The sequence below is a fragment of the Rhamphochromis sp. 'chilingali' genome (genome assembly GCF_963969265.1).
Source record: "Rhamphochromis sp. 'chilingali' genome assembly, chromosome: 7".
Classification (NCBI taxonomy): domain Eukaryota; kingdom Metazoa; phylum Chordata; class Actinopteri; order Cichliformes; family Cichlidae; genus Rhamphochromis; species Rhamphochromis sp. 'chilingali'.
In genome coordinates, this window is record NC_137934.1 from 513237 (window position 1) to 524397 (window position 11161).

The window sequence follows — 11161 nt, forward strand, 5'->3', positions numbered from 1 at the left end:
GAACTGACCTCTCAGCATATTGTTCATTCAGTGGTGCTGGTTTCAGTCACTGTTTATAGCAGCAGTCAGCTGAGACTGAAGACATCACCTGATGATGACGAAACGTTTCTCCCACTGAAAACGTCCAGATGGACACAATAAACTTTCTAGGATTTCCTTACCTGGATGATTGAGCATGCATCAAGACAAACATTCTGGAGTTTTGCTCCTTATTGATGTGATAGCATCACATATAACTATAGTTGCTAAATATTTGTCTGCCATTCATTCAAATCCTCCATTCAACTACATCCCAAAGGCGCACCATTGGATTGTGATCTGGTGGCCATCGTTGTCATTTAAGTACAGTGAACTCATTGTCCTGTTCAAGGAATCATTTGAGATTATTTAGAGAAGACGTTTCACCTCTCACCATTTCACCCTAGAACTGAAGAAGCTTCTCGGATGAGAGGTGAAACGTCTTCAAGCAACTTAAAGAAGTCCAGATGCTTTTCTTTCCAAGCTCCTTAGACTATGGAACATGTTATATTACACTGTTGCAAGTATCAGGTGGAGAGTAGACAACTGACCCAAAACCTCAGAAACATAAAAATGAAACTAGATCTTTTCATTTTCATAGATTGATTTACTGCAAATGGACTCAAGAAGTGAACGTTATCAGGTCTTAATTTCAGTTTTAAAAGAGGTGGCCTCCAGCTGAACGTCAGCAAGACCAAGGAGCTGGTGGTGGACTTCAGAAGGAGTCAGCACAGAGACTACAAGCCCATTATCATCAATGGAGCTTCAGTGAAGAGGGTGCAGTCCGTCAAGTATCTTGGTGTCCACATCTCCTCAGACCTGACATGGGCTGCCCACATTCAGGTTTGGGAACAGCTGTGTGAAGGACCAAAAAGCTCTCCAGAGAGTGATCCGTACAGCAGAACGCTGCTGCAGGATTGCTCTCCCCCCGCTTCAGGACACCTACACCAGGAGATGCCGGACTAGAGCAGCGCAGATACTGAAGGACCCGTCCCATCCTGGCAACAAACTGTTCCAACTTCTGCAATCTGGTAGAAGGTTCCGCATCTTCCGGGCAAGGACAGAGAGACTCAAGAGGAGCTTCTATCCCCAAGCCATCCGAGCCCTAAACACACACACCCGCCCTCTCACATCATCTATAATTGACTGAGACAGGACTCTTCCAGACACTAAACCAAGGCACAATGTACATTTCAATTCCTTTAATTTTAAATATGTTTATATTGTCTATCCTGTAAAATAGTCAGATGTCTATTCATATTAATGTACAGAATTCACCTGCTTGCTGCTACTACTGCACATTCACCCAGTGTATATACTATATGTGTATATATATATATATATAATGTTCTTCCTCTACACCCCCCCCCCCCCCATTTTTTTTGCACATGTCGAGGAGCGTGTCAGGCTACATTTCACTGTGTGTTATACTTGTATAACTATGCATGTGACAAATAACGAACCTTGAACCTTGAACCTTGAAAAGAGGGTAAATACTTTGGGAGGATTTGAGGGGTTTTTTGAGCCACGTTGCAGTTCACACTCCACACCGGTTGGTGGCGGCAATGCACCATTCAGTTGTTTGCCAACAGCCGATAAAATCTAGAAGAAGAAAAGGACTCTGCTCTTCCGTAAAACAACTACGTAGCTTGAGAAACAAGAACACCTCAAGAAAACGCTGGTTTAACAAGATGAGCAGTGAAAAATACCCGCGGTCTTCTATCGAAGACGATTTTAACTACGGCACTAATGTTGCTACGGCCAGTGTTCAGATCCGTATGGGTGAGTAACAGACCCGTGCTATCTAGCTAACACTGATATCATTGGCCGTGTTCACGGTTTTCCTCTACACAGTTATTATTGGTTTCGTTAGCTTCCGATGGGTTTTGAGCTACTGTAACGCTGTTTCTTGGTTCATTAGGCTTTCTAAGGAAGGTGTACACCCTCCTGAGCTTGCAGATCATCTTGACCACAGCCACCTCTGCTCTCTTCATGTTCTCTCAGACCATCAAGGAGTTTGTTATCGCAAGGTGAGAATGAGCTGCTTCATATATAACCAGGTGCTGCTGTCTGTTTCATTTTTCTAAGGACAGGAGACAAAGAGAGTACTCCGTCTCCTCTCACGAGAATCTAAAGTTACATTATCTCCTGCGGAAGCTCCTCGTCTGCTTTCATTACATCATCCATGTTTACGCAAGAGTTGGCAGTAATGGTTAAATCCGCCTCCTCAATATGTGTAATATTTAGTGATGCCAACAAATACGTGAGAAAATCTCCTATCTCAGTGTTGTGCAGTTTCAAAGAGACAGAGAGTTGATATTGTTGTATCATAGTGTCATCATATTCTTGCAAATATTAGATTTGCTTTATCATTATGCTGCACACTTGGAAGATGAATCAAAAGCAGTGTAGCTTTGTGAGTTCGTCTTTACTGCTGCAAATGTATAGACAGCAACGTTACACATTTGTACAATCTCTCACAGCTCTTTTAGGTGCACTGCCTTATGGTTAGTCTTTAAACACAAAAAACGAATACTTCTTACAGTACATCAATGAAATAAACATAAACAAAAGATGGTGTGATTCACCAGTCTTCATCTGCTGTGATTACAGCCCGGTACAGGTATAGATCCACAAAAGCGCCACGAGGTTTGGATGTGGCACCTTGCCTGGGATTACCATAATGACCCTAATGTCATTGAAAAGCACAGGATAACTACTTTGATTGCACAGTTTGACCTGAAACTGATAAGTGTGCGAGCGAACGAGTAAGTTTGTGTCTGTAATTCTTTAAAGGAGTGTGTGATGTCGTGTAAGGAGTGTGTGAGGGCTGCAGTGAAGAAAAGCGAGTATATCGAGTGTGTCAGCATTCTAAACTCTGCTTTGATCAAAGGATTTTATGCTGCTGTGAACAAGATGTTATGATGGTGTACATGTTTATTAATTTTTAAAAATAATGAAGTGTCCAGCCTGACAACCTTCAGGTTTTATTGGCTATTCTATTTTTGAATATTAATGCTATTTAATTAACAGAATATTTTCTATTATTTCACTTTTAATCTGGAGAATGTTACAAAAGCGTTGAAATAAATAAGTTCTATTGCAGTGATAAAGAAGGAAAAACAGTCATCAGTTATTGTAAATGTAGCCATTCAGTCCCGACGTTAGTGTCACATACAGATACGTTTTAACTGGACCTGAACACGCAGGTTTGTGAATGTGATCATTGGAGAAGGAGGGACGTCGAAATAGAAATTCATCCCATAGTGTGTTTACTACAACTCTGACCTGTGACAGAGTTTCAAGGTCAGAGGTCAAGTTTTCTGTAAATCTTGTGGATGAGGCACGAGTGTTGATTCCCCCCCCCCCCCCCCCCCCCCCATTCATTTTAAGTCCAGGGAAAAGGAGGCCGTAGCTCAGGGGTTGGAGTTGGTTGTCTGCCACTGAAAGTGTCATGGTTTGTTCCCTGAGTTGCCCCCATTGCATCGATCAGTATGTGTGAATAAAACATGTGTTTAGCGTGTTCATCAGTGTGGCTGTCCCTGTTGGAAGCAGCATAAACATAGCAGCTAGGATCTCAGCAGAGTCAGGAAGAGCATGAAGGACTAACTCACGACTGGTGACTATTTAACAAGTAGACAAGATTAGTGTTAAGCTACGTTGTCATATTAGCAAAGCCTCAAATAACTGCTGATAACAAATGTTAGAGAAACGTGTTTGCTTTGTGTCCTGATTGGCCAGTACGTCAGATTATTAAATCACCAGTTCTGTCGTGGTTTGGGGCTCAATTTCATCCTGTCAAAAATTCATGTCATGTAGTTTTCTGAACATAGAAATGAACTTTCAGAGTTTGAGCCATCGTGCAGCACCATCTGGAAATCTTCTGATTGGCGACTGATTTTTCATGGCAGTGGTCCCAAACTGCCAAATGCAGTTCAGGATGTCTGGATAGAAAAGTGAAACAGTGTGAGGTTAAAGGTGGCCAGTGTCCAAAGAGGCAGCTTTGGGGTGTCCTTCAGGGAGCTCGGAGGAATTTTTCTGATGATGATTTAAAGTAGAGCTGGGCGATATGAGATTTTTTCATATCACGATATGTTTTTTTCATTTCAGGCGATAACGATATCTATCACGATATAAGCCAAATAACTATATTTGTAAGATTTAAATGTGCCGTTGCTCACAAGTAAAATGTGAAATAATCAGCAGCTTGTTTTTATTTAAATATTTATTTCCCATAATAAGTTCAACAGGGTAGATGTACTTAAGGAACATGAGACTTTTTCAGATAAATAAAGGCAAATATTGCAAACTACACAAAAGGCAGCCGCTAAAGCGTTTAAGTTTCAAAATAGAACAAACGAAACAGACTAAATTGTCAATTCCACTTAGAAACAAAATATTAATTCTAAAAATAAATCTTAGTTTGTTTTACAGAAGAACAGACAAAACTGACTAACTTTTGTCAATATCAAATAAACTGAGAACTAAAAGGAAATTCTCAATCTCTCCTTGTTGTATAGCTGAGCTTTTCAAACAGTTTAACAGTTACTTTAGTCTGACAAAAGCCGAATGACGAATTAGCGCTTCCAGTCAGAGACTGAGGCTACGTCCACACGTACACGGGTATTTTTGAAAACGGAGATTTTCCGTTTTCGTTTTAAAAATAATCCCGTCCACACATAAAGGCAGAAATGAAGGAAAACGCTGCTATGAACATGCCAAAGCAGCAGGTGGCGCTAGATTCCTAACCGTGCAGAAATGTTGGCCAATCAGAAGTCTAGAAGCCTCGGTGGGAAAAAGTAAACAAAGCTGGGGACAGTAACTGTGTGTATATGTAAGCATTTAAACACTGCAGAGAGTAGAATTAACAGTAACAGTATTGTAGAAATTCATTTCACCGAAACAATAACGTGGCGCACAGTGTGACGCATGCACCAGTTTATTGTATTTCCAGACTTGCTTTCGGCACAATTTACAGTGCAGCTACTCTGTTTTTTGTCAGACTTGAAATAGCCGAAATACCTTCACACTACGGAACTTCTATGGCTCTTCCGTTCGACAATCTCTCCGGCATTGGAACCATCATCTGTTTTCTCTTCGGTCACGCTTGGTTGATTTTTCTAGTCGGCACACTCATTTCCTCCATTACCCGCTGGCTGCTTCCCAAACAAACACACGTGCGGCTTGGCACTTGTGCTGTACGTAACAAGTCACGCGACGTGACGCTGCGGCTGTGATTGGTTCGGCTCTGCGCTACTTAATTTGGATTGGCTGACCTTTTTTTTTTCTTTTTTTTTTTTTAAGAGGACAAGAGCGGCGAGGTCTATCGCGATAGTTTAATTTCTCTATCGAGTAAAAGTTATATCGCGATACATATCGTTATCGTTCTATCGCCCAGCTCTAATTTAAAGACATTATTACACATCAGGCTGTGCTGAGGAGGAACGGTGGTTTTCCCAAATATGAACTTTAAAGCTCAGGAGAATTGTACGAAACCAGTTTTGCCTGTAAACTGAAATTCCTCTTCTGTTTGCACGGTTCAGTAAATTGTTGCTCTTATTTCTCTTTTTCCAAGCAAAGTGTTAAGAGGCGATGAGTGGCTGCATGTACAGTCTGATCACCTGTCCACAGCGTGCTGTCTGTGCTACCTGCTGTTATAAAATGATCCTTCGTTTTGCACATAATCTCTATGAAGCTTGGTTCTCCTTATTGTCTCACTGTGACCTGGTTCCTTCCTCAGCCCAGCTGTGGTGATGGTTTCATCTCTGCTCTCGCTGGTTCTTCTGGTGGCTCTCGCTGTGTACAGGCACCAACATCCAGCTAACCTCTACCTCCTGTTTGCTTTTGTAAGTTCTTCTGTTTTCAGTTTCTTGAATACATTTTTTAAATTTGATTGATTGTCATAACAGTCAAAATTGTTGTCTGCTGCAGGAAAGTAACGGTGATGGGCAGTGAGTCATTTTTCAGTGAACCCAGTCCAAGAATATTCGTGGTCTAATTCCTGCTCGTGATAAAACGAATGTTTTATAAGAACATACTTTTACACCAGGAGACGATGATCACCAATCATCATTGTGACCGTCGACAGGTGGAGTGATTAACTCTGATCGTCTCCTCATCACAGCATCTGTTAGTGGGTGGGATAGATTAAGGAGCAAGTGGAGATTTTATCCCCGAAGTTTGTATATTACTAGCAGGGAAAATGGACAAGCTTAAGGTTAGAGTTAGTTTGACAGGAGCCACATTTGATGACGGGGTCGGAGCATCTCCAAAGCTGCAGCTGTTGAGGGCGTTCCCAGTCTGCAATGGTCAGTATCTAAAAAGTGATCCAAGGAAGGAACGTTGGTGAACCACCGACAGAGTCGTGGGTGGTCGAGGCTCACTGATGCACGCGAGGAGCGATGCCTGGCCTGTCTGGTTTGATCCAATGGATGAGTTATTGCAGCTCAAGCTAACAAGAACGAGCTGCTGCAGGCTGCCCGTGCTGACCTCTGTCCACTGTCAAAGCACCAACAATGGGCACGTGAGCCTCAGCAGTGGACCACAGAGATGAGTCACATTTTCTGGTGCATCACGTGGACGGCTGAGCGTGTGTGCGTCACTTACCTGTGAAACACCTGGCACCAGGGTGCATTATGGGATGAAGGCGAGCCAGCAGAGGCAGTGTGATGCTTCAGCTAGGAAACCTGGAGTCCTGTTACTACCTGCCTAAGCATTGTTGCAGACCATGTTCAGCCTTTCCTGGTATTACCGATGGTGGTGGCCTCTTTCAGTCGGCGCCTTGGCACGAAGCAAAAATGATTCACATTTGTTATCAGCAACGTTCGTCTGTCTCTGGTAGATCAAATGATCAGAATTACAATCATAATGATCAGTTTATTTCCTCCATGAAGAGAAGCTAACACGTATAACAGTAGCTTGTTTATGAACAGTGGGTAATATAAGTATTCAACACGTCACCAATTTTCCAAGTAAATATATTTTAAAAGACTCTATTCACAGGTGACAGTAACACCCATCAGTGCACTGATGGGCCTTTTGTGTTTAATACCAGTTTTACTCACTATAGATGTATAATAGATGAAGTAACTGATGAGGCATACTGTAAACAATGGTGGATGATATCAACTAAACAAGATGACAGAAGTTGTTTCTAAGATGGTATGAAGTCATAAAATGTTCTTGTTTTCTATTGTTTGTATTTGTGTGTGTAAAATGGTCTTTAAGGCTTTTTATATGTGACCTGTTTCAGCTGTGGTTACAGAGCCATAAACCTGATGCTGTCCAGCATGAAGCTGTAACATTCCCCACGTTACTTTGTTGCCATGTTTCCTTTTTCATTTTGAGCTGCTCAGCAGCTGCAGCCGCAGTAACTGCTGCTTTAATAATGGCTGTGTTGTTGTGTTGCTTGCAGACTCTTCTGGAGGCGCTGTCTGTTGCCACAGCTCGTAAGTGTTTAGAGTTGCATTCTGTTAGTGTCCAGCCTTCCAGGCTACCGTAGACTCTGATGGGATTTCTTTCTCTCCACAGTCACCTTCTATGATTACTCCACAATACTGCAAGCTTTGTTTCTCACCTGTGCTGTGTTCGCTGTATTAACAGCCTACACCTTTCAGTCCAAAAGAGATTTCAGCAAAATGGGAGCTTGGTAAGTTCTGTGTTCTGATGGGACTCTTTAAATGTCTGTGAAGGTTCTCAGTCGTCCAGCTCATCGCAGTCTGAGGAGCTCGGACAGGAAAGCGTCTGGACTTAAGAAGACGTCCTTGAAGACGTTTCATCAGAGAAGCTTCTTCAGTTCTAAGACTAGAAGGTGGAGAGTCACAGATTTTAAGCCTTTTGGGCAGAGGCTCAATAGGAGGTCCACGACCCTCTTGGGTCCCACAGGGCTTCAAATCTGCGACTCTCCACCTGTTGCTCTGAGAACTGAAGAAGCTTCTCGGATGAAACGTCTTCAAAGAAACTTAACAAAGTCCAGTCCGAGCTCCTTCAATGTGCCGCCTGATCACACACAAGATGTAACATGCAGATGAGATGAGTGGAGTATATAAATATAACATTCGTAGATTTTGAAAGTTGTGACGACACGAAACACCTTCAATCTGAAGCTAGAAATGTACATGAGCTTTCCACTGATGTCCTACTATCTGACGTGCAGCTCAGACAAACTGAGTCCAGCTAAAGTGGACTGTCTGTTTCATCCCTGCAGGCTTTTCTCCTGTCTGTGGATCCTCATCATTGGAACCTTCATGAGGGTGAGTGGAGGGGCCTGATATCAGTGTCACATGGGCCTAATGAAAGAGGAACAAAGGCCAACGAGTTACAAACAACAGAAAGCTACAGAGAAAAAGGGCTGATGGTATTTCTGAGCTAAGCCTACACATGGGCTGTGCACCAATGTAAAGAAGTTTAGTTGGAGAATTGTAATGTTGGACTTTTTTCCACATCAAACATTTGCTGAGCCACAGTAGGTGAACTGGTCACGGGTAGAAGCAGCAAGCTGTGGCAGTGAGACGGCGTGCACAAATGAAACCTGTAGTTTCCCTGTTGTGAAGCGTGCAAACTGCAGAGCTGGTCTTTTTCTTGCCTGCTGGGGTAAAGGGCTTGTTGAAATAAAAGGCCTTGTAGTGCAGAAGACTTCCAAGTTTAAAACCAGCCTTTGTTCTGCTGCTTTTCCTTGTATAGGATATGATGTCAGTGCTGCAGCTGAAGTTGAACACGGCTATAAACACGATGAAACAAAACATAGACACGTTGGTAAAATCAAACACAAACTGCTGCTGGGTGCTGTCAGTGTTAGGAGTGTGCTGGTTCTTTACCTCCTTCCAGAGAGCAGTCGGCTGAACAAGGCCGGGACTGAAGGGCTCTCTGATCTCTGTAAGGAAGCTTTCGATCCAAGTGGGAAGTTACGGCAGCCTAATCACTAGAACGTCAGGGATGATGGTATTAAATAACAGTTTGAGGTGGACGCAGAGCAGTGGTGGTTTGGCTTTAGGAGCAAACCGATGGGAGTCACTTTAAATCCCCTTGTGCTCTGTTCTCTCTGCAGCTCTTCTTCCACAGTGACGATGCAGGTCTGTTCCTGGCTGGAGCTGGGGCCTTGGTCTTCTGTGGCTTCATCATCTATGACACCAGCATGCTGATGAAGCAGCTCTCTCCTGAGGAGCACATCTTGGCCTCCATTAACCTCTACCTGGACATTGTCAACCTCTTCCTGCACATTCTCCGCGTCCTCGACTCGATGAAGAAGCACTGAGTGCTGCAAACCCACAATTTGCCTGTTCTGTGATTAATTTATGCTTGTGAGTGTTGATGTTGGTGCACCAAAAATCCCATTATTGACCTTTGTAACTGTTAAAACAATCGGTGTGTTCTTGGTAAGCTCTTTCTGTTGTTCTCTGCTGTTTGTTTGAAACCCCAAATTAACCAGCGTTGTGGATTATTATCAGTTTTTCTGTCTTGTAAAACCAACAAGTACTCGTCGTTTTGTGGAGGAAGGCCACACTGCCTGATTTGATATGGAGCCAGTGAGCAGCTCGTCTGCCCCTAATGCAGCTCATTTCTTTTAAACAGCAGCTCTACACAGACCTCTCCAGTCGTGCTGCTCCAGTTCATGCAGTTTACAGGTGAAGACAGAGCCTCACACTGAAAGGAGAGCTGGATGGATGCAAATGCAGGAAGCATTGAGAAAGGAAACACTGACCAATCAGATGTGTTCACAGACGTGTGTGTGTGTGTGCACAAATCTGATTGCTCAGTACTTCCTTTCTGAATTTGATTGGATTCTGAATGATGCACACACACAAAGATTTGCAAACAACATTGGCTTTGTTAGAAAATCTAAGCACATCTTTAAAATGAATAATAATTTTGTCAGTACAGTTTTCCACGACGTGAACCAAACGTGCTCATAGAACGATGCTGATAAGTAATTATATAAACTGTACATCACGTTGAAATAAAGGTGAAAATACAGAAAAGGTCTCGGACCTGTCTGAAAAACACAGGTTCTGTTTAACTTTGCAGATCTAAGTAGGCTTAGAGAAAAGCAACACGTCCTGTCACAATGTAAAGCAGTGTGTCCCAACCTGTGAGAGCCACGGCTTTGGTATGATGTGAACAGGTTCATGTCTGAAACCCTCCAGTGTTGTTAAATTATGACAAATCTCCAAAGAGGAGTGGGCCAAAGTTCCTCAGTGATAACAAAGACCCGCTGGTAGTTATCACAAACGCTTGATTGCAGCTGCGGCTGAGGGTGACACGAGCAGTTATTAGGTGTAGTCAAGTAGTTCATGACATCAATTTAAATAAAATTAGAATTTAAAAACTTCTAAACTAATATTAAAATGTATTTATTTATATGACTGTTGTACAGCAGTCCATCATCTGAAATGTGTGACAAATACGCAGAAAGAGAAAAATTAGGAAGGAGGCAAAACCTCTGTGTGCACATTTGTGAACGGCCCGCTGTTTTAATTTGTTATGCATAAGATTTACTGCTGAGTCACCACAGACTCACTCCCCCTCTGTTAATGGTCTGCCAGATGAATACATGCTGATTTATAAAAGTGTAAATGCACTATCTAAATTCTAAAATTGTGATATTTACTTTTTAATTTATGAGCTTCTTGGTATTGTTTTAAATTCACTGTGTTTGTTTTTGCAAGTCTATACATGAAAAAGACTTTATTAAAACAATTAGGTGAAATCATGGTCTTTATGTGTGTGAAACTGATTATATAATGATTGTATACATATGATTGTTAGATTCATTTTAACTTGATTAAAACAGTAAGCTGTTAATCTGTTGATCTGAGTAAATGTGTGTGTGCTAATGAACAACAGCACTGCATGCATTTCCAGCATTTGCCTGCATTAAGTTTGGCTTTATCTGTTGACACATGACATATGATTGAAGTTTGTTCGGTCTTGTAAGACATCATTAAAATCAGTTATAGGTTATATCTGTAAACAGCAAAAACAACAGAGAAGCTTGTAGAGAAATGTGGAATAGATCTAATGAACACAACCCGAAAGCCAGAAGTTCAAAATCCAGGCCCAGAAATCTTCCTTCAGAGTAACACGCCCAGGATATGTTGCTACCATGTTAGGCATATTCAACAGTAACTGGGAACTTTTGTTTTGA

At 42.2% G+C, this 11161-nt stretch overlaps 1 protein-coding gene across 1 annotated transcript; it reads left to right on the forward strand.

The window, feature by feature from the left end:
- Positions 1 to 1612: 1612 nt before the first annotated feature.
- On the forward strand, positions 1613 to 10775 carry tmbim4 (transmembrane BAX inhibitor motif containing 4). The gene is made up of 7 exons (XM_080887678.1): positions 1613 to 1800; positions 1940 to 2048; positions 5759 to 5864; positions 7433 to 7466; positions 7549 to 7666; positions 8225 to 8270; positions 9065 to 10775. The coding sequence occupies exons 1-7, from the start codon at positions 1710 to 1712 to the stop codon at positions 9269 to 9271; spliced, it is 711 nt and encodes a 236-aa protein (XP_080743804.1). The 5' UTR covers positions 1613 to 1709; the 3' UTR covers positions 9272 to 10775.
- The last annotated feature ends 386 nt before the right edge of the window (positions 10776 to 11161 follow it).

Coding starts and splice junctions, on each gene's coding strand:
- tmbim4 (XM_080887678.1), top strand. CDS start 1,710: ATGAGCAGTGAAAAATACCCGCGGTCTTCTATCGAAGACGATTTTAAC. Junction 1,801..1,939: donor CAGTGTTCAGATCCGTATGG/GTGAGTAACAGA, acceptor TTGGTTCATTAG/GCTTTCTAAGGAAGGTGTAC. Junction 2,049..5,758: donor AAGGAGTTTGTTATCGCAAG/GTGAGAATGAGC, acceptor TTCCTTCCTCAG/CCCAGCTGTGGTGATGGTTT.